The sequence below is a fragment of the Myotis daubentonii genome, chromosome 19 (assembly GCF_963259705.1).
Source record: "Myotis daubentonii chromosome 19, mMyoDau2.1, whole genome shotgun sequence".
Classification (NCBI taxonomy): Eukaryota; Metazoa; Chordata; class Mammalia; order Chiroptera; family Vespertilionidae; genus Myotis; species Myotis daubentonii.
This window is the reverse complement of record NC_081858.1, coordinates 25,342,180-25,365,803: the sequence shown is the minus strand read 5'-3', so window position 1 is coordinate 25,365,803 and position 23,624 is coordinate 25,342,180. Positions and strand designations below refer to the sequence as shown.

General features: G+C 51.7%; 1 protein-coding gene across 2 annotated transcripts in view; it reads right to left on the bottom strand.

Annotated features, from left to right (window-relative positions):
* The window catches only part of ZNRF3 (zinc and ring finger 3), a 131,857-nt gene that overhangs the window by 3,684 nt on the left and 104,549 nt on the right, over positions 1-23,624 (bottom strand). For both annotated transcript variants that reach the window (XM_059677010.1, XM_059677011.1), the window contains exons 3-8: positions 7,285-7,359; positions 6,733-6,864; positions 5,324-5,434; positions 4,248-4,415; positions 3,911-4,013; positions 1,466-3,214 (exon numbers count right to left, since the gene is read on the bottom strand). In XM_059677010.1, the coding sequence (XP_059532993.1) occupies positions 1,466-3,214; positions 3,911-4,013; positions 4,248-4,415; positions 5,324-5,434; positions 6,733-6,864; positions 7,285-7,359 (2,338 nt within the window). The remainder of the gene's footprint in view (positions 1-1,465; positions 3,215-3,910; positions 4,014-4,247; positions 4,416-5,323; positions 5,435-6,732; positions 6,865-7,284; positions 7,360-23,624) is intronic.

The following is a 23,624-nucleotide window of genomic DNA, read 5'->3' as shown; positions in this document are numbered from 1 at the left end:
ACGGCAAAAGGCTTAAACAGAGCTCCTCATGCTGTTCCGAGCACAGGTGTCTCCTAGAGAGCCAGCCTCCCTCATCTGGACCTACAGAACCTTCTGGAAGCCCTTAGGTAGCATGCAAACACAATGTTCAGAAGATGTGCATCAGGCACTGTTGCAGGCACTGGGGGGAGCAGGGAGGGGAGAAGACACCCCCTCACCCCCTCACCCCCTCATAAGCTTACAGGCCTCAAAACAAAGTGATTTTGGGTTGTGATCACCTGGGAAGGACACAGGGTGTGAGATAACCTCAGAGGTAGCTGGAGGGAGTCATTTAAACTGAGATCTGGGGGAGCAGCAGCAGAGAGGTCTGGAGGCTAGAAGGAGCTGGAGGAATGTTGGAGGAACAGGATAGCGGCCACAAGGGGGGCTACATTTTCAAAATCCCAAAGGGCATGCAAGTCATTAAAGACTTTCTAGTGTAAATACACAGACTTATGTTCAAAAAAGAACACTTTGGCCCTGGCTGGGTAGCTCAGTTGGTTCGAGTACAATCCCAATACGCCAAGGTTGCAGGCTTATCTCCAGTTAGGGCACACACAGAATCAACCAATGAATGCATAAGGAAGTGGAACAACAGATTGATGTTTCTCTCAAAAAATAAAAATAAATTTATAGCCCTAACTGGTTTGGCTCAGCGGATAGAGCATTGGCCTGCGGACTGAAGGGTCCCAGGTTCGATTCTGGTCAAGGGCATGTGCCTTGGTTTCGGGCACATCCCCAGTGGGGAATGTGCAGGAGGCAGCTGATCGATGTTTCTAACTCTCTATCCCTCTCCCTTCCTCTCCGTAAAAAAATCAATAAAATATATTTAAAAATAAAATAAAATAAATTTATAAAAACGAAGAAGAAAAACAAACAAACAAAGACCACTTCAGCTCCCAGGTGGAAGAGAAGGCAAGACCTGTGACAGGAGACCACGCAGAGGTGCCGGATTGCACTGTTTCTTACCAAGACAGAACGTTTGGGAACTTTATAGCAATCTGATGATGCCAGCTGAATCTAATAAGAATTCTGGACTTGGATTTGACATGTCTTTTGCTAAGTTTCATTTTTCTGGGAATTCAATTTTCTGGACAATTCTCACAGGTTGAGAAGCCCAGGACACAGGTGTGAGGGGCAGGGTGGGCCCAGGGTTAGATGGTGCTGGGGTTTTGGGTGGGGAACCTTGGAGGAGGGGTGCAGGAGAAATTTGAGAGGGCTGCTGTGGACCTGACAGGTGGGGGTGCTTGCGTGGCATCCAGGGGGAGAAATTATGGCAGCAAAGGGCCCAATGGGTCTGGCACTCGGGGAAGGGCTGCGTTGGGGGGTAACACTGGAAGTTACCAGGTACAGACGGTGTTTCAAGTCAACGGCACAAAGGGAGCCCTTAGAACATGACCGCGGAGAGAGAAGAGGACCCGACTGGCCCGCTGTCATCTGCTCTCACCTGCAGCCTCAGCGGTCGTGGCGCTGGACTCCTGAGTGTCCTGGGAGGCACTGGGGAAGCTGGCCCTGGCGGCCCCTGCCTCCTCCGGAGGGCGGACAGGTGGCAGCGGTGCCCTGGGCTGGCAGCACAGAACCCGCTCTTCTTCCTGGGCTGCTCCCAGGCTCCTGTGGGGCTGCAGGGTGTTGGGGCCCAGCGTCCCACCCCAGGGGCTGAGGCCACGGGTCCCTTGGCAGTCCGAGGGCAGGCCCAAGTCACAGTCCACATCCTCTGGAATGATGGGGATGCGCTGGCTCAAGTCCCGGGCCCCCGGGTGGCAGCTGGGCGGGGGCTCTTGGGCAAGCGTGTACTGCACGCTCACCGAGCAGTCCTCAGTGTAGCAGCCGCTGCCCCCTCCGCCGCCGTGGGCCACCTGCTTCTCTTCATAGAAGCAGCAGGGCAGGCCCTCATATTTCACCCCATCTGTCCTGGGCAAATGGTCTGGGTGAAGGCCACACAGGCCCTGGGAGCCTCCCGGCTGGGACTCCACACCTGTGGGGCCACAGCCCTCACAGAGGGGGGCGCCCAGGAATAAGGTGCTGCCCCCAGCCACTCCCCCGCTGGGCTCCAGTGCAGAGGGCTGGGGCTCGCAGCAGCAGGCGCACGATGGCCCCTCGCGGCTCCCCTTCCAGGTCCTCCTGAGGTCTGGGGCGGCCCCAGAAGCCTCGAGCCCCACTTCTGAGGTAGAGCTGTTGGGCCCCCTGTGCTCCAGGGAGGAGTTGCTGCTGTAGTTCATCTCCAGGCTGCAGGTGGACAGCTGGTCCCCCGAGGGAGAGGCAGGGCCCGGCCAAGGCTCTCCCGGCCCAGCACCTTGACTGTGGGCTGCTGGGAGCTCCTCGGGTGGCGGGGAGCCCTCGAGGTGCACGACCGGCCCCCGGCCCGAGCCGCCCGAGCCCCCCACGTCGCTGGCGCGACAGGGGCTCCGGCTGCGATAGATGAAGGGGTCGTAGTCGCTGCTGAGAGAGCTGCGGAAGGTGGAGCAGCTCCCGTACACGCCCTGATTGCTGACCTCAGTGCAGTCCACCACCGAGTCGCTGGAGGAGCAGTGGCACTGGCCGGAGCTGCTGCTGCTGCTGCTGTCGCTGCCGGGGCAGTCGGCCAGGTAGCCACTGCACACGGAGCGGTGGCCGTGGTAGCAGCTGAAGCTGGACGTGCTGCCGCTCTCCAGGTGGGAGGGCGGGGCCATGTGCACCACGGTGGGGAAGAGCAGGCTGCTGCCGCCATTCGGGGGGAAGGCACGGGCCGGGCCCCTGGGAACGAGGCTGGGGGGGGCCTGGCCCTCCTGCTCGGGGTAGCTGAGGCCCTGGAAGAAGTAGTGCTGGTACATGGTCTCATACTGGGAGAAGCAAGCTGCCTTGGAGAAGCTGCGGCCACTGAACTTGGGCCTGCGGAAGGGGTGGACCGGGGAGTAGGCTCGGTGCTCCAGGCCGCAGCGGTGAGGGGCCAGGGTGTGGTCCTGGTGGAGGGGCGGGTAGCCTCGGATGTAGGCGGGGGCCTGTGGTGCATAGAGGCTCTGCTCCCCGTGCCGGTCCATGGTCAGCAGGGTGACGGGGTTCCCGTGGGAGTCCATGCTCGTCCTCGTGGGGTAGGCTGGGATGGCGTTGGTCCTGTGCACGCGGCCGGGGTAGTGCACCGGCAAGATGACCCTCTGCTGCCGGCTGCGTGCGAGGTTGCCGGTCTCCACGCAAACAGCGCCCGGGTTCCCCTTTTGCTCTGGGGAAAGGGGGAGGAGACAAAGTCAGCAGGGCCAGAGGGACACAGAGGTCAGCGCAAAGACCGAAGCAGCAGGGTTGGTCACATACCTCGGTGCCCATTTCACGACCCTGATCTGCTCTAAGCTGTCACCAAACTCGGCCTCCCTGGCAGAGAAGGAATGACCCGCTTCTCTGAAAGGCGGTCACTCCCATCAGGGCTCATGCCCCACCTCCCACTGCTCCGCCCAACAAAGGCGCCACAGGAGTTTGCAGAGGGCAACAGGGCTACCAAGATGGAAGGTACCGTCCCTCATGGCAGCACAGCCGCCTGGAGTGCACCCTGTGATCCAGGCCCGCCACCCAATACCGCCGTGACAGCAGCGGCAGCACGACCCTGCCACGCCCAGTCACCATCCCCTGTGGCCCAGGCACGGGCCAGCACCACTAGTGTCACTCCCTTTAAAGAGATCGCGGGCCTGAGGCCCGGACAGGCCAGGACGCGGGTTCGTGTGAAAGCCAAAGCTCAAACTCAGGGCGAGTGTCATGCCAGGCTCTCCTCAGTGTTTGGAGGCTGGTAACCTCCACACCCGAGGCGCCCACACCTCCGGTCCAGAGGGCAGTGCTGTGGTGGTTCTGCTCGCTCACCAGCCTGCAGCAGGTATCACCCTCTTGCTAGGCAATGACTCTTGCGCAAGGAGAGGCAGGTGACAATTACCTATGATGTTGTGCCGACAATGGGGGCAGGTGTGGTGCTGCAGCAGCCACGGGTCCACGCACTTCCTGTGAAAGCGGTGAGTACAGGGGATAACGCGCAGCTCCTGGGGAGGGAGGGAGACACACAGCCTGAAGGCAGGGGCTTCTTCCTGTGGAGCCCAGTGGGCGCCAAGGAGCCCTGCCCCCCGTGCCAGTACCCCAGGCTCCCCCCGAGCCCGCTCCATCTCTAGTACAGGTGGGCCCCATTTCCTGGAGTCAGAGCCCACACAAGGGATCTAGGGAGAGGGGAACAGGCCATCAGCTAGCCCCGTCCCCACGAGCCCAGCCTCTGCCATTACCTCTCCGTCGATGTACTTCTCAAGGCAGATGGCACAGTCGGACGTGGAGCTGCTGCTAAGCGTGTCCAGGGCTCCACAGCTCCCCTCCCGGCGCCCCTTGTTCTTGGAGTTGAACTTCCTGGTCTCCATCTTCTCCAGCGCCTGCACAGCCAGCCTGTTCATGGAATTCTGCATGGCAGAGTGTGGCCCGCGTTAGGGTCTGGCACGTATGAACAGTGCGAGTCACCCTCAGGGCCTCGGTGCTCGATCAACCAGGATAGGGTAGTGTTAGTCTTGATCAGGCCAGAGCAGACTTGTGGGAAATCACCAAAAATTCAGATTGCCACAGCCCAGATGTGCCAGGCTCCTGAGTGCCCATGACAGCCACCCAGGCCTCTCCCAGGGGAAGGACCGGCAGAGGTCTACTTCAAGGACTTGGCCCACTCTGCAAGACCCTGCTCTGTGCCAGGGTTCCTCCTCTTTACCCTGGAGAAAGTTCTGAGGGCAAATGAGACAGTGTGCGTGAGGGCTCAGCACCTGGTCAGTGAGATGTGCTCGGCAAACACCGGTCACTGTTCTACTGAGAACTCGGCGATGCTCCTCTCAGCAGACTGCCTGCCAAGGTCCACCATCGCTCCCCCGACAGCACGCTGCTACCCATTTGAGGGTCAGGATTCCCGCCTCGCCTCTCATCACCTTCCACCCCCAAATCCTCCCTACACAGCCATGTGCCAGCAGGGGCCCCAGAGCGCCTACTCTGTTCATTGAGAATCACCTGGAAAGCGAGGTAGATGTGACTTAGATTCAGCAGGTCTGAGGCGGGGCCCGAGACCCTGCATTTCTACCAAGCTCCCGGGTGATACTGCTGCTGCTGGTGCCAGATCAAGGCTCTGGGTTCCACATGAACATTTAAACATTTCTTTGGGAAAATGCCTGGCTGGCAGGCAACACCCCTAATGCTCGGCCTTCGCAGGACCGGGCCTTTTAGAATAGAGAAGACACAGCGCCGTAAGCTGTGCTCTAGCTTTTCTGTCTTTGCTATTTCTAGGCCCCTGGGACCGGGCAGGGCAGTTGGCATCAGTGTGCACGGGCATTACCTGACTGCGTCTCTGTTTCAGCTTGATTTTGACAAGGAGGATGAGGCAGACCAAGGAGACCACGACAAAGAAAGCCAGGAAAATCCCCATGTCGAAGTACTCCGTGGGTTGCTGGAACAGAACACGGGCACAGTGAGTCACCGCTCTCTTCGGCCTGAGGTTCGATGCACGGGCTGTGTTGGCTCAAGTCGGAATAAGGATGGGGCAACTGGGGTGCACCCCCCTCGTCCCCCCATCTGCAGGGAACACCTGGGGATCTGCTAACATGCACACGGGGTGCTATTCAGGCCAGGCAGTACCCTCCAGTGTCGCCAGGGGGAGGCCTGCAGCGGTCTCAGCCAGGTCTCCTAACAGTTCATAAAGCCCAGCTCCCAGCGGAATAGTGCAAAGTTCGCGAGAACCGGTAGGAGAGGCTTCTCCAAATAAACACAAATATCACATTTTTGGGACAAAGGAATGAGTGTCATGTTTTGAGGGAGCAGTGATTACTAACCATGTAATTAATGGTTTACAACAACTCAGAAAATTGTACGCTGCTTCCACAAATATCAGCTTCCACTACAATGAGTCATATTTACCAAAGTGCTCTTTTTTCCCTTTAAAAAAGAAGCCAGCATGTCAGCTCTTCTGCAAACTCCCTCTACTTTTAGTTCTTACCTTTTCCTCACGTCTCACTGCCTCCTAAGACCTTGAGGCCACCTTACCTACGACCTGCCTTTAGCCAATAGGAATAGAATTTTGCTAATTGAATGCCTCAGGTGTCCAGCTATGATGTGCATGGAAAAGAACCATCCTAGAGTGAAGATCCCAGTATCTGTGAGAAGGAAATAAACCAGATATGGGGCACCTGTCCCAGGTTCCTAGAATCTTCAGAAGTTTAGGCAGAAGATGCCAGACAAGAGTTCATGGTCAGCAGTGTCGACACCCTTACGGGAAGCCTTAAAGACTATTCATTAACCTCCCACAAGCCGTGAACTTCAATCCCAGTTGACAGCTAACTTTTCCAGAATCAGTATCCGTTCAGGGTTTAATAACGCTCTTGACTCCCCGGAAGAAGGAAGCACAGGCTTTTCCCCTCTGGTCTAGGTCACATGGGAGGAGACGTGGGAAGCTCTGTGCTGAGTATTCCTTCCCTTCAATCCTCCTCAGTCAGCCTTTCAGAGGGAGACGGGACAGAAGAGAGAAGAGTTTCCCAAGAGGGAACACTGGGTGGAAGAGACCAGGGAGATCCTGGCCCCAATCAGCTAGTTCTGGTAGGGCTTTCCCAACCCCCGCTAAAGGAGCATTGACCTAAGCCGACAGGAACCTGGGGCGCATCAGCATTCGATCGGAAAGAAGACAGGAATGAGAGCCCAGAGCCTAAAGGGAACGAAGGCTCAGGTGGCAGCAGAGAAGGGGCGGAGGCTCACTCGAGGGGGCCGGTGCTGAATCCTGGCTCGAGCCACTTTCTGCTTGTTGACGATGTTCATCAGCTTGATGGCATCGGCGCCCTTCACGTACACCACGGGCCTCTTGAGCGGGTCTTCCTGGCCCTGGTTTAGCTAAGGAAGAAGAGACGCTCCCGGTTAGAAGACGCGCTTACTGTAAGAAGCAGGAGAGAGAGAGAAAGGCTGGAGGAGACGGATACGGAATTCCCGTTTGGAAATCACCCGACTCCTCAAGCATGACTGCCTCGGAGCTCCCAGATGGCAAGACTGAGGATGAGGCTGGTTCTAGGCTGGACCGGGCAGGCTGGAGGCCCAGAGAGTCTTGGGAAATGTCCCCTATATCCCAACCTTCCTGGCTCTTAACCCCTCTCCATAGTCTCGCTTTGAGTATGATGTCCAAGCATGAACAGCTACCATCAGCAGACAATGCCAAGGCCCTGAGATGAGGCTGACATGACTGTGACAGGCCAAGCTACCCGAAGGCGGGGGGCTTCTCTCGGGAGGGGGCGGTGCCGGCACGGCCCGAGGATTTACCTGGTCGATGGCTTCTGGGTTTTCAGACACATCGAAGATGACGGCGGTGGCTCCCCGCTGCACTGCTCGCTTGGCCTGGCAGAAGGAAACAGAGCAGGTTGGCATTCTGGCCCTCTGACCTTTCCTCTCTGTACATCAAGGGGCAAGGCCACCTACCTCGGGAACAAGATGAGTTAGAACAGGCGACGATAAAAAACTGGGTCCTCAATCAACCTCCGTCTCCCTATCCAACCTAAACACTAAAAACCAACTACAAACCAACAACCTGCCCCGTCAGCATAAAGGTATTGGTTTCAGTGTTTTCTGCTACGAACACAGAGCCACTGGCAACCAAAGCAAATGCCTTTGGTCCCTCTCTTGTGGTCCCCCTCTTCCCATGGCACCCGGCACTGCAGTTGGAGCAGCGTACGGAGTATTTCTGAAGGCGAATCAAGATGGTCAATTTTAATAACTGACACGGGCCGAAGGCCTTTGGAGACGCCGTCAGAGGGAAAAGCTACGAGAAATCATTGTAAATGGGGATTTAGAGCAGTTGGCTGCCAAACCTGGCTGCACATCAAAAACCACTTGGGAAGTTTGTAAAGCAGATTTCCTGGCTCAAACCACAGAGACTGATTCAGCAGGGCTGGAGGGAGGCCCAGGAAACAGCTCTAAAAGTTTTCTGAGGGATTCTGATGACTTAACTACTTGGGAAACTATTGATCAGAGAGATGAGATTAGAATGTTTTAGGAACAAATGAGAAGTGGTGAGATTCTTTTTTGGGGAAAAGGATTCCTTTCCATCCCAATGTACCTTTTAATTTTATGTCCAGCTAAGTGGAAGATGGGTAGAAGCTACAGAAGAGAAAGACATAAGACATAATCTCTGCATTTAGGAACCTGAATCTTGTCACAACCTCTAACATGGGGGGGTGGGGGGGGGGAGAAAGAGGTGCGGAAGGACCAAAACCTCCTATAAGATGGGCAAATAATGGCTAATGCTCTGAGGTCAAGATAGTCTCTAGGGCCAGGGTTTTTGAGAAAGTATACAATTTGAATTCCTTCCATAAGAATAATCACTCTAGACCCTGGCCGGGTAGCTCAGTTGATTGGAGCATTGTTCCAATACACCAAGGTTTCAGGTTCAATCCCCAGTCAGGGCACATACAAGAATCAACCAATGAATGCATAAATAAGCGGAACAATACATCAACGTTTCTCTCTCTCTCTCTCCAAAATCTCCAAATTTTAATTTATTAAAATTTTGTTTTAATAAAGTAAAAACAAACAAAAAAAGAATAATCACTCCATATAGCTGCAGCATAAGAAAGCAACACTGGACCTAAGTGGATGAGGTGGCTAGACCAATGGCTCGGCTCCACCAGCCCACTAGAGGGCAGTCTTATCCCACCTTATTAGAACAAGTCAGTTCCCCGTGCTTTGCGCTCAACAAGCAGGGACACTGCGAAGGCCTCTGCAACTTCGCCAGCTCGGGCACTCTGGTGCTGTGCTGCCGAAGCTGTCCTGTCTGCTCGGGACTCTTTCTTGTTGATCTGAGACTCAGTGTGTTACTCTGAATACATAACGTCTCCTCTGCCACTTGTCCACCCGGCTGCAGTCAGGAGTGACCCTTGAGGAGCTATTCCTGGCTCTACTAGGGATTGAACCCACAACCCGGGCATGTGCCCTTGACCGGAATCAAACCCGGGACCCTTTAGTCTGCACGCTGATGCTCTATCCACTGAGTCAAACCAGCTAGGGCCCAGTTCCAATCTTGGACACTCAACTGACTGTCCAGAGCAATGCGGAAAGAGCTGGAATTGTCCTATCACCTGCCTCCAGCAGGAGAGGGCACGATGGCACAGACTCCTCTGCCTGAGGCCAACAGCCCGTGGACCCCGAGTCAGCCAGTGCTTGTGTCCCAGTCTTTCACACTCTCCCAAGATGTCGAAGCGCCTGGAGGAACAGCACGGAATACGGAATACGAGGTAATAAACAGGACCTCTCATTCCTGAACTTGGCTTTCATTCCACGATCAAACACATCAAACAGCACCTGAGGGGAAGGAGCCTTCAGAAGCATCTAGATCAGGAGCACCCGGCACCCCCGCTTTGATGCTGGCGCACCTGGCGAGGCTAATGGCTGCGGGCGAACGCCTGCAAGACTGGGGACCTGTGAGACTTCCAGGCTCCCCTGCGCCACAGGAGCGTGGCGGTCTCGGGCTGTGGAGGTGAGGCAACGACCCACCAGGGCAGGCACTTTGAAAAAGACATTTTCAACATAATCTAGGAGGGTTGGCCAGTCTCCTGGTTTCCACTTTGAAGAGAGCAGGTCAATATTAAGGTGCTTAAATCCCATTTACAGCCTCACCTCAGAAACAGCCAGGCTCATGCACGGGATCCAAGCACAAATATTTAGTTTGAGAAAATGATAATTCTCACAGTTGACTTAACTTTAAAAGTCATGTTTAATGTAGGCTGCTTTTAAATTAGGCTCATTTCCTGCATATGCCAGGACTGAGCAGGGTCCTCCTGGGGAACTTGCCAGTTAGGAGCCGGCTTGGGATTTGAAAGAGGCCACAGATAACCCCTATTTAGAAGAGGACACGTTTATTATGCTATTCCCAAGGCCAATTTAAAAGCACAGGACACTACTTGGTCACGCTGTCCCCCTCGCCATGTTTTCAGTGTGATGGATGACACATATTCCTTAAACCAACCTTCCTACTTTAGATCGTTTACCGTTTTACCTTGGAAAGACTATTTTAAAAACCCATCTAAACCACAGTGGGGAGATTCTGATGGCCAGAAACCCTATCTTTACAACATCCAACAGTCTCAAGATAAGGCTGTTTCAGACAGGATGGGCGAGATGCCCTGGTGGATGTTGCCAGACGAAGGTCACTGGTAAACTGGGTTACCCTGGACTGTGCACAGAGAGACGGGAACGGAAAGAAGAGCGCGAGAAGGGTGTGAATAGCAGGAAACAGGTGGGAAGTCTCGGCAAGTCCTCCCAGAAGCAGCCAAAGGCCTTGCCTTGCTGACCTCCGCATGCCCTTCCCCTCGACCCCACCCACACAGGTATTTTTCCCATCTTTCATCAGCTCTGCTGCTTTGATCAGGCACGCGGCAGGTCCGCACCAGCCGGCAGGTGACCAGGAGCCCAGCAGCAGAATGTGGAATAAAAGGTTGTCAAGGTTCTTTATTTACCTTTCCCGGCCTGCAAGACCCGAGGCGAGACAATGCCCATGGCCACTGCAACAGGTATCAAGAGTGCACACATCTGCACACGCAAGGCTTGTAAAGCACACAGTTCTAAGCGCTGGAAGACAGGGTCCCACTGTGGCTGGCACTTACTGCCATGAAGGCTCCTCCGATTGTTCAATGCATGTTTATTCTACATGAGAGAAAGCCTCCTGGGACCACACCCTTGGGTTACTGTTCCCTGAGTGTGGATGTGGTTCTCCCCTAAGGAAGTGCTTCTGTCAACCTGATTCTTTTTAAAAAATATGTTTTTATTGATTTTAGAGAGAGGAAGGAAGAGGGATGGAGCGATAGAAACATCAACGAGAGTAAAACACTGATTGGCTGTCTCCTGCACGTCCCCACCAGGGACTGAGCCCACAACCCAGGCATGTGCCCTGATCGGGGATTGAACCATCACCTCCTGGTTCATGGGTCGGCGCTCAACCACTGAGCAACCCTGGCTGGGCTGGGCTGACTGATTCTTAAATTTCCAGATGTGATTGGGGCATTCTGATGAGAATATTCCCGTTACTACCTTGTGGACGGGAAAACTTAGTCTAGAGACTAAATTAGTGTCAATGAAGTTCAGGAATTCCAATCGGGAATGAGTCTGGCACTCTTCCGGCCTACTCAGCCTTGGTTTAGGGTTTGGTCCCACGGTATACTCACTCCTCAGAGGCCCTGGGCACAGACTCCATTTTTCACCTGTTGCCCGTTTCTTTGTCAAGCACTGAGTATGTTGCCCCCAGTGCCTAATCTTTATTGTAAGAAAATTTTGACAAAATACCACCTTAATAGGAAATAACCCAAGAGATTGTCCCAAACTCCTGTCCATGGGAAAACCAAGGAAGCTGGAGTGTATGTAACCGCTGATACGAAGACAAGTGCCTTCAACCTCTCACAGGAAGTTCTGACGTATAGGGGCTCCCAGCAGATTCTTTTTTTCCCTCCATTGAATACAATTTTGGTTGTTGTTGGGTTTTTTTGTACTTATGATAAGCTCCCAACAAGTCATTAAAAATTCATTGTAAATATTTTAAAGGCTGTGATATATCCCTTCACATAATCTACTTACTCATGTGTTTTAGATATTTGAGCTAGTCCAGATTTTTATTATAATTAACGCTACATTAAATAAATCTTGGCTTACTTTTTCAATTTCCTTAGGATGGAGGTCCAGGGCCCAAGAAGATGAAGATTAGTACTAAGAATCTTAATACAATCCACACAGGATTTTAATGCCCCTCCGTATAAACCCACGTAACTCAATTTATCTGCAGTAGTGACAAGATAGGCTGGCACGGACAACATGAGACAAGTTTATCAAGAGATTTAACTTCTGGGTAAACTGACCTGTTGGTAAGTTAACTGGGAGAGGGAAGTCAGTTTGTTAGTAATTCTGCATGAAACTTCACATGCAGAGAGATAACCCAGAGTGAAGTATAAGTTGATCATACCTACCCTACAGATTCAAGGTCAAGTTCATGGGTGACCCCTCCCCTGAGACTGACAAGTCCTTCTCTTTAGTCAAAACCGCTCTTATTCTTTACTGAGCTCTAATATCTCTAAGGATTTCTCCTCTGCTTACCACTTGCTATGATGCATTTCCCGCCAAAACACGATCACCTTTAGTGTCTTTGCTACTTACAAAAGTAACATGTGCTCGATGTGAACATTTTAATACAGCAGGTCCTTGAATAACTTCATTTTGTTCTAATGTTGATGAAAAAAAAAAACCCACACAAAAAACCACAAACACACTGATTACTAGCGGGGGCCACTGTGGGGAGTTTGCATGTTCTCCCCATGTCTGGGGAGTTTTCTCCGGGGACTCCAGTTTCCTCCCGCATCCCAAAGACGTGCCCATGCGGTGAAGTGGCGTGTCTACAATGTGAGTGTGTGTGTGTGTGCCCTGCAACGAATGAATGGTGTCCTGTCCAGGGTGGGTTCCCACCGTGGGCCCTGAGCAGGCTCTGGCCACCTGCAACCCTCGACTGGAATAAGCGGGTTGGAAAAGAATTTTCTTTTCATTCATCTTTCTTAAATGCTTAGTCCAATGTTTAATATTAGAAGTATTTTAGGTCTTTCTTTAGAAGCTGGGTATGTTTTTGTGACCAGGAATATGCTGCAGGAGCTTAACTCTTGTTTCTATCAATTAGCCTGTGGTCCTATTGGTTTTGCTACCTGTCATTTATTTGGCTTAAAGTTGCAGTTTCCAAGACCCTATGGATGGCATTAAATGAGGACTTCCTGTGATTCTGAAAGTAAAAGCAGAAAAACCTCTCGTCCTGTATCCTACTTTTTAAAAATTTAATTAAAAAAAAGTCCTCACTGGAGGGTATTTTTTCCATTGCTTTTTTAAGAGTAGAAGGGAGGGAGGGAGGGAGGGGAGGAGGCAGGGGGAAGGGGAGAAAAAGGGAGAGAGAGAGAGAAACATCGATGCAAAAGACACACATCAATTGATTGCCTCCCATATGAGTCCCGACCAGGACTGAGGATCGAACCTGCAACTGAGGTATGTGCCCTTGACTGGGAATCCAGCCCTCAACCCTTCAGTTTGCAGTCCAATGCTCTCACCACTGAGCAACCGGTCAGGGCTATCCTAGTTTTATAATAGTGTGGTTTATATCCTTCCGTATTTTTAAAAAAAGCCATACATTAGCAGGAATAAAATGCATATATGTATATACTCACATTTCAAAATAACACTTAAATATAAATTAAATGTATATACTGTTCTGTACTCTATTCCCCCCCTTAATGTAACAATTTATTCAACAATATTGATGTAGAAAAATGTTCATTCTTCTTACCAGCTACACATATTATTCCATTATATGGTTGTGCCAGAGTTTAAGACTTTCCTTCTGAAGGCATTAGAGGATGTCTAACTTTTTTTTTCCTTTTGTACCAAATTACTTTGACGGAATGGCACAAAGGAAAGACGAGTGGATGGTTTGGTCCAGGTTATAGAAAAGGTAAAGGTAACGCCAACATGCAGCACTGCTCTGGTGACCAGTCTAACTTTCCACTATTAAAAACAGCGCTGTATTTCTATTCTTATACTTCCATTCTGGTGGCATCCATCCTTAAAATAAATACCCACCAGAGGTCTTGCTCAAGTCAGAGGGCATCGACATCTTACGTGTGAACGCCTCACCTGGGCGCGAGGCTAACCTGCCCTCCGGGTCTGATGGGGTCAGGAGGTAGCTCTTACTGACCAGTCTGTGTGCCCCATAAAGCCTACCAAAGCAGGTTGCCCTGGGATTGTCTACCTTAAACCAATTAACGCAGCAGGTGGGGACGGAGTTTAATTCTATGTGTAGTGCCACTTATGAATTTATGTAACAGTAGTAATTAACCAGTTACTGCGTGTGCTAGGCCCTGGGGATACGTTCAACAGTGAGCAGCAGGCAGACCTCTCTGAAAAGGCCAGGGGAGCCATAGGAATAGTCTGAGAGCTTCGTTCCACGGGCAAATGAGTAAGATATTACAGCCATGGGATCACTTAGCCCAAGTCTCTGAAGGAGCTTTTCCTAAAGTATGACCGGGGGATGACAGGTTTTCTTGGTCAGTGTCCTTCGAGAAATGCTGAATATTCTCGAATTGTTATCCCTGACACAGAGCACATTAGTACCCTAGAGGCTCTTTCTACCTGGCATCCCCAATTTTTGGGGACACATGCTTTTAACAGCAACTCCTGTCAACACCCTTCCCCCCATGGGAGACGTTTGGGACCCAACGCATGTGCTACTTGGTACACTAAGTTAGAGAAGTATCACCCCCCCAATCACTCCCTTGCTGTAACTCACAGGTAGGAAAGACAGGGATGTGACAGAGACCTACATTTTGATCTGGAAAACAATGTATAAGAATATATACATCACAATTTGAATGAGATGGCTATTGTTATGAAAACACTCTATTATACGGTTCAATCTGCCAAGTATTTAAGAGGGTCAACTGTGTGCCAGGTACCCCAGGAAAAATACAAGCCAGGACCTTCTAGAAGTGTCTGTGTGTATTACACCCCTGCTGCTGTCCTGCAGGGAGAGACCTTGTTTAGCACTGAGTGTTCCTGAAAAGTCTCTCCCCTTCTTATCCAACCAGGAGTTCACTTGTGGGTCTTGTCTGACACGCTTCTAAAAGGGTGACCCCAGGTGGCAAAAACCATGATTGTGGCGAATCCAAAATGGCACCAGAGTGCCGGGGCTTGGCTCCTATGACTTGGCGTCAGCATTTTGCTTCAGCTTGGGTCCCCAAGACATCTATGGTCATGTCTTGCTCAGGCCGATATGGATGCACGGGGTCTTGCAATGGGGCTTACTCTTCATCCAATCCTTCCCTTCCTATAAGCTGGACTCCCTCCTCAGGGAAGTGTCCCCCTCCCGGGGATGGGGTGGGGCAGGTCAAACCAAAGCGCTTTGCCCTCACCCCTACGCTCAGCTGCTTACCATGTTTTGCTGATTCCATCTTCCAAATCCATCCACTGCTTTTCCATCCCCACTGCTGCCGCCTGTCTAGGACACCACACTTTTCAGGTGACTCACAACATCCTCCCTTGGGGGTGTCCCTAACCCACCCTGCCTGCTCCCCAGTATGGTCTCCATTCAGTGACAGAGGGTCCTTTCTAAGTCACTGATCTGACCGGTACCATGCTCCTCGAATGACTGCACTACTCTAAGGATAAGATGTAACCTGTCCACTGCTGATCACAAACTCAACACTCCAGCTCCCAATCTAACTCGGCTGAGCTTCTAGTTCTCTGACCTCCTGCACCCTTTCCACCGAGGAACGCACTACCTACCCCCACCAACACTGGCTAGCCTTTATCTCTTCTCTCATCTGGCAAAGGTCTTATTCCCTCTGCACTGCTAGCGCCTGTGGCCTGTCTCTGTGCCCCATTGCGGCTCTTATGACATCACATTGTAATTGTTGACTTAAAAATGCCTCTCTCACTAGAGGGCAGCCAATGTGTCAGACTTCTTTCCTGCTGAATCCCCAGCAACCCAGCCAAGGGCCTGCCACAGGGGTAAAAGGCCAAGAAATGTTTGTTGATTAACCTGAAAAGGACCAGCCTTTTGCCCTCGGGGTTAGCATCAAAGACCCTGGGCCCTGGCCTCGAAGCTCAGACCATCACTCCCGGCCACCTGATCTCCTTGGACTCGGAAGCTGAGAAAGTCCATTCTCTACCAGGTCTTCTTGGAACTCGAGATGGGCTGCCTTTCGGATGTTGAGGATTTGCTTTCTTAGGAACCGATGCAGGCCTTCTGCGATGGTGTTTGCTGTGGGCCTTTGATGGGTGGTTGGTTCTAATGCAGATATCACTGTCTCCCGGCAACTTTGGCCCCAGCCACTAAAAATGGCCCGGCCTGCTGATGGATCTCTCTATCAGGCCTCAGGCCTCTGTGCGAGCACATCTTTGATGTCAAAGCTCCTAGAAAACAAGTCTGTGCACTTGCAGTGTTTGTTCCCGACACTCTCGGGAGGGAGGAATGCAAACCCCCTTTAGAACTCTCACCAAAGGGAAGCCGACAGAATGACCACCCCTGGGCACAGCCACGGGAACCAGTGGCACCGATGGCATCTCTGGCATGGGATGCGGGATTTTTTTCCTTCCTTCCATTATCACTGCGGCGAAGCCCTAAAAGACTGATGGGGTCCACCTGAGAAACGTGGCCTGCAGGCTGGCCGGCCTTCCCCAGCAGGTGTGACCATCTGGAGCGTGGCTTTCTGGGAGAACTGGGGGCAGATTCCTCACCCCCAGACTCCATGGTGTGGGGCAGTGAGACCACAGCACAGACTCGCGCGGCACATCCACCTGAGGCCTGAGCCTCCTCCACATCGCTGCCAGGAGTGCCGGGCGCCAGTAACAAGCCCTGCTTCTGCTGCCACTGCGGCTGGCCCGCTCCTGTGGTCAGGGAGGGGCGAGGGACGGTGACCACCAACCAGCCAGTCCCAGAGACTGGCCACGCCTGATGCCCATCAGTCCCTCTTGGCTGGTCCTCCCCAAATCCAAACAGCGGGGACTCACAGGGTCCCTTTATGCCCCTCTCTCTGGAGGCCACTAAGTGGATCTCAAACCTCCCTCCTCACTTTTTCCTTTCCTCCACTCCCATCTCCTTCACTTAGCAGTGACCACCCAGGCACCAGGCTCTTGATCTTTCTGGTCAGCTGCTGTTCCCTGCAGCATGAGTCACTGCATGACAGGGAACTCTCTTGCCAGGGACAGGGGCTTGTAAGGCCCCTCTCACCCAAGCCCTGTTTTCCTACAGAAACCTTTCATTCCAAAGGAAATGAGGTCACACACCACAGCACATGGGTAACCGGTGAGAAAATCCCGGTGCCCAGAAGGGAGCGGGCGTCAGAAGAAAATGGGAGGGGCAGGACCCTAACAGACACCAACCGCCTGGGAACCACCTGCCCTCTGGAGGGGTTTGTAGGGAGCCGGTACACTCAGCTTAAAAATAACAGGTTTCTTTTCTGACCAAAACCAAACTTGCAGGGCATTTGCTTCGTTTACTTCCACGACTTGGAGCCTCTAATCCACTGCCTAAAGGGGATCAACACACAGAACATTTGCAGAAGAACGGAGGGGGGTGGGGGTGGGGGTGGTTTGCTGGGTGGCCAGGCGGTTTCACTTTGGGGGGGCCGGGTGAAAGGAGGTGGGTGCAGGGTGAGGGTGGATGGTGCAGCCCTGTCCGCTCCACTGGCTCCTCGCTCCGGGGCTTGGCTGCAGCCCGGCCTGACCTTCCAGGTTTCCCTGGCAGAAGATCAAAGCGCTGAAGCCACAAACAGGGCTCAGAACTTGGAGGCCCTAGCGGCCTCCCCCCAGGATCCCTCCTCCCCTTCCACCCCTCCCGCCGGCTTCTCCACGCCCCCCCCAGGTCCCGCCCCCTCCACTTCCCCACGCCCCCCAGTCCCTTCCCCACCCAGTGGGGCGGTCTTTGGGGGCGGGCTCCCATCCGGCCTTCCCTGAGCCGCACCCCTCCCACCGGGGGAAGGTATTTCTCGCCATAATTAAAGTCATTAAGCCTCCCAGGCTCCCGTGGGCTGCTGGTTCTGCGCTCCGGAACGAAGATGATGCATGTTAAGTCCTAGTTAAGATTATGCTGATCTATTTCGGAGACATGTAGCAGCGAGAATCCAGCGGTTCAGTTAGTGGTTAGGGCTGCCTGAGTTTAAATAGTGTTATTCTCAAAATATGTAGCAGCCTCACTTAATTTCTCCTAATTAAAGGAGCCGACAGAAGTGGCTGCACTCCGCAGCCATTGTCACGGCGCCATTGCAGGGGCTGTACCCTTTGCACAATCGGAAAATACTGGGTGTCAAAAGGAAATGCATTTCCCTAGATCTTAATCTTAAACATAGACATTTAGACCAGTTGCCCCCAATACAATGATCCTCTTTGTTTGAACACCTGACAAGGGGCACCCAAATCCCAGGAAACCCGTCCTCCCCCCCTTTCCAGCCGCTGCTGGGGGAGCAGTTGGCTGTTTCGGAGACGTCTGCACCAGGAAGAGACACTTTTGGATGAACTCGTTTGCTGCTATCTTTTTAGTTGAGTTTCCAGAAGTCCCACTTCAGGCCAAATTGTATAAAGTCAGCAATTAGAAACTTCAAAGAGGACCACCCCCTTCTCTGCATATGGCAGCGAACATTGTTTAATTGTAAACAAGTGTTCATTAGGTGGCGGAATCAGCCTTCACCAGGAACAACAGTGCCGCCAAGTCTGAAGACCCTACAGGAGCGTCCCTTTTGCCCCAGAGTGGAGGACGGGCTCTCTCTGAGGGCTGAGGGCTGCGCCCCTCCCCGCGGGAGCCGTCAAGCAGGGCAGACTTGGTTCTAAGCCTTGGCCCACTGGGAGGCAACTGGGGAGACTTAAAAAATACCCACGCCTGAGCCCTGCCCCTAGAAATGATGATTTCATCTACGTGGAATGGAACCTCGGCAGCAACATTTTTCCAAAAGTTTCCCAGTTCGCTTGGAAATTTAGGTAGGGCTGAGAACCACCGGGCCCCAAACTGCACTAAGCCTCTGGGCTTTCAAGGGGCACTTACACATGTGGACGCCCCAGCCTCAAGGCCAAGGTCTGTCTACCCTTCTTGGGAAGAGGGGTGTGCTGCCAGGGCAGTGTGCCCCTAAGATGTCCTGGAGAAGCTGTCTGCAAGCCAGCACAGGGTCATCTTGGGGGAATTCAGGGGACCCCAGGAGTGGTTTAGAGAGCGGTTTCCCCCAAACTCTTCACTGGGGTGGGTCAGAAGTTTTAGAAGCAGGGCCTCTTGCCTTGTCTTGGGGCAGTACTTGGTCCAAAGCATCAGACTCCAGGAGGGGAAAGTACCTATTATGTACCAGGCAAGGCAGTGGGTGCTTTCAAATGGCACTGACTCTGCACAGCAACTCCGCAAGCGAGGTGGTGTTGATCCCTACTGGACAGCTGGACACTCAGAGGTGACGTCCCCCAGCCACGATGTAGAGAGGTGACATCTGACCTCAGCCTCTCTCCATCATCCCAGGCTAGAGAAACTCCTGTTATCCTAGGGCAGTGATGGCGAACCTATGACACGCGTGGTCTTTTGGTTGATTTTTCTTTGTTAAATGGCATTTAAATATATAGAATAAATATAAAAAAATATAAGTCTTTGTTTTACTATGGTTGCAAATATCAAAAAAATTTCTACATGTGACACGGCACCAGAGTTAAGTTAGGGTTTTTCAAAATGCTGACACGCCGAGCTCAAAAGGTTCGCCGTCACTGGCCTAGGGGTTTCCCAAATCCAGCATGATGGAGATGTGTGCACATATAGAAACATGAATGCTGAAATTCCAAGTATTCCATCAATAGCTTATGTAAGTGTTGTATTTCCCAGTCTGACAAGGAAATTCCAGCTCGCTCTTATCCTAACCCATTTGGACTCTCATCTTTGAAATTCCCTTTACAAATGTCATGCAGCTCATAGTCAACATAAAGAGGTTTGGCAACGTGGAAAGTCCTACTTTTGTCCAGGATCGGCTGCTGAAAGCCAGGTCTGTTTTGTCAGAGGCTATTTCATTCAAGGAAGTTCTATCCATTGCCATTTTAGCCAATGCAAGCTCACAAACAGTACAACTTTCCCTCTGATACCTCTTAAAAATCTATCTAGATTGTTTAAAAATGGTCCTCTGTGTATCCGATTGTATTGACTCCTTGTATCTGTGATTTGTATTATTAGAATACAAATCTCTTGATTTCATAACAAAATCATTGATAACAGCAACAAAACCAAATCTCTCTCTCTGCCCCCCTCACCTGCTATTCTTATCTGGGTGCAGTTTGATGACACCCCTAATCAGGGTGAGCCTGAGGAAGAAAACAGCCTGAAGGTGACCTGTGAATAGGCAGGCCAACCCAAGTTTTTATTTTTAAAATATATTTTTATTGATTTCAGAGATGAAGGGAGAGAAAGAGAGAGGCAGGGATAGAAACATCCGTGATGAAAGAGAATCAATGATCGTCTGCCTCCTGCATGCCCCCAACTGGGGATTGAGCCTGCAACCAGGGCATGTGCCCTGACCCTGAATCAAACCAGCGACCTCCTGGTTCACAGGTCGACACTCAACACCTGAGCCCCATGTGCTTTTTAAACATTGCCATGGGGGCTGCGTAGGGGGAGGAGTTGTCACCTCACACTGCTTGGGCTGAAGTCCTGGCTCACCTTACTCAGCAGGTGTGACGACCGTTCTGTGCTCCCATCTGTTCACCTGTATAATAGGATAATACGAAGAGGAGGTATTCTCACGGTTGTTGGGAGATTAGATGAGAAGATGCCTGGCACATGGTAAGCATTTAGGCACAGTCTCCTTCCTTTGGAGACAGTATGTGTGTCTCCTTTGGGCACCTGGCCCTTCCCTTGACAGTGAGTACAGGATTTTTCTCTTCCCCAGGCAGGAGAGCTGAGGCATCCTGTCTGGTCCTTCTTGCAGGCCCAGTTCCCACAGAGAGCAGCAGGCACTCAGGAGTCACAGTGACTCTACCTTCTGCAGGGTTCTGGAAGCTGATGAGACTGTGCTGCACCTCATATGCACACAGGACATCAAGTTTAGGGCACGAAATGATGCCATGGCCTGGCCTTTGCAGGTTTGAAAGCTCTCGGGGCTGATTCTTAGGCACTGCCAAGATAAGCAACCACAAGACCAAGCCCTAAGGAGGTCAGGAGAGAGCGTGGCCGGGAGCGGCCTTCCTAATCCCAACTCATCAATCCTTGTTCCTTCCCGCCCAGAACTGCCAAGGCCCACCTCCATCCCAGCCACCCTCAGTCTCCAGGGAGGGGTCTGACCCTGCATTTTTATTTATTTATTTTTAAAAAATACACTGTATTGATTTTTTACAGAGAGGAAGGGAGAGGGATAGAGAGTTAGAAACATCGATCAGCCGCCTCCTGCACACTCCCCACTGGGGATGTGCCCGCAACCAAGGTACATGCCCTTGACCGGAATCGAACCCGGGACCCTTGAGTCCGCAGGCTGACGCTCTATCCACTGAGCCAAACCAGTTAGGGCTGACCCTGCATTTTTAAAAAGCTCCCCAAGATGTTCCCAGATGCTGCCGGGGGGACAGCCAGTGACCACCTTCTTCCTGTTGTGTGCCATGGCATCATTTCGTGCCCTAACCTTAATGTCCTGTGTGTGTATGATTCCTTTCTCAGTTACAGTACTTGGTTCTAGAAAACCACTTAACACTATTCTAACTCATACTTAAGGGAAGCCCTTGTTAAAAAAGAGAAATATGCTTCAAGGCAGTAAACAATCAAGGCTCTTGTGATGTCTGGCTGTGGGAATGATACCCTCAAAGCAGAAGCCTGGGTCCCTCACAATTTTGGAGTCTTGGGGGTCAGCCCCTAGCATGGCACCTGGAACCCAGCAGGTAGCAAACGCTACAGGGCACAAATGCTGAGGGGAGGGGCGGTGGGCACAAGAGCCATTGTCTATCCCGTATGGGGCAAGATATTGGGGTTCCCAGCAGAGGCTCCGTGGGCTAGGCCTTTGGCTGCAATGATATTTGGACTCCACAGGGGTCCCAGGACCTTGAACAAGGGCAGGACAGAGCAATAGAATCCAAGTTCCAGAAGTCTTCTGCGATAACAAGATGATAAATATTTCAAAAGATGAGAATCTGAAGGACACCATTTTCAAGTTTAAGTCCCATTTTTCTTCACAAAACACACGCTTTCAAACACACTCTGAACTGAGTTAACCAAGTCACAGAACGTGGATGCCAACTGCTCAACTAATACCCACTTCTCTGTAATAAGTCATGACAGCTTTTGCCCTTAGGAACAACTCTAGTGACAGGGACTGGGGGTGTGGAGAGGGGATGCTGGCTGTAGCAGCTGAGATCATAGGTTAGGCTGTTAAACGTAATATGAGTTAATCCCAGGAAGACCATTCTTTAGTGTTTAATTAAAAGAACGAACCCTAAATCCCATTTCTACAGGCCAACGAGTTGAAGGTCATGATGAAACTACACTCTTATTTTTTCCAAATGCATTCCAGTCCTGGTGCTCAATAGTCATGACAATGGTGGTGATGATGCAGGGGTAGGAGAAAAGCCGAAAAGGCACCAGGCTAGCCTTCCTGAGGCCAAGAACGGGCATGAGCTGGAGAACAAGATGTTCTTGGGCATCCCGACCAGGTGTCAGGACTGTAGCGATAGTACTTCCTGCTCCTAGGTTCACGGTCCCATCCATGCCCCTCCATCGGGGCGGTGAAGCAGTTGGGTGTGTGTGTGTGGGGGTGGGGGGGTGGGGGCGAGTTCTCACCTGTGCAGAGTGAGCAATCTACTGATTTAGGGGAACGGAGTTAGACCAACAAGGAAGACAAATGGATCAAGAGCTCGAACTGTGTGCGACCACCTTGAAGGATGCTCACAAACAGGTCTGGAAGAGATGAGCTTGGAGGGGGGTGATGTGAGTTATGGGCTGGCCTGGTCAGGAAGGGCTTCCTGAAGACCAAGCTGCCCGGATGAAGAAGGGAAGGCTGGCCAGGGGCTGGGCTGCGGCTGCAGACCTTTCAGACACAGACCAAGTGTCAGAAGGGAAGAGGTTCACAAAAGGCGATGCGTGGTGATTACGCATCAGTAGTCCACTCGCAAGGCCATCATATAAACACTGACTGTTATTTATTGACTGGGCTGTCTTTTGGTAGCAGTCAGCATGCCCGCAGGGGAGCTTCTGATACACAGCATCCAAGCGGCCTGTGGTTTACTGCCATTTGGGGATCAGCACCTGAAATTTTATTCTCTCTGGATGGGGTTTCCTGACCCCTACACAAGGTTCAGTCTGGCGGCTAGGTGCTTCTAGGCAACAAGCTGAATTGTGACTGTCTTTCCCAGGATTTGTTAATTCAGCACACTTACTGAACCCTATCCTGATGGTACAAGTGTATGCTGAAAAGATCCAGTCCTAAAAGATCTAGTCTCTCTCCTCCAGGAGTTCCAGTAGTCACACTAGAGACCCTGTATGCACAGCAAGAAATACTCCTTGAAAGGGGCGGGGGGTGGGAGGGTGGGAGGGAGACCAAAAGAGAGAGAGGAAGAAGGAGGAGGAGGAGGAGGAGGAAAGGAAAGGTATTTGCTGACAGAGTCCATGTCTTCACCTTATGTCGCACCTCAATTCATCCTGCGAATGGCACACCTCAACAGTGAAAGCGTGCTGCCTCGGAACTCTCACTCGGCAAATATTAAAACATCTACTCAGTATGAACACTTATATCCAACAATAAGTATATGGGCAATTATTATTTCAAGAAGACAGATTAATTTTAAAGTTTAGTTTGATAGTCTTTAACACTGTGGAAAATTGAAAAAACCCCACACAGTTAATGACTTTAAAAGTCATTACAGTGAAAGAGACTAAAAGGGACTATGAACCACAGAGGTGGAGCTGGGCTACATCACTTCCTTTGGTCAATAACAGGTTGATGACTGTGTCATTAAGAAAAGGACTTCTTGTTAAGGAACACCTTAATCCCAGGAAAAGGAAAGAGTAAAAAGGTTATATTAAGGGAATCAGGGATAATCTCTATCAATTACCCAGAGCCTTTCCTGTTGGGGAAGTGTCAAAAAGAACAGGAAAGGAG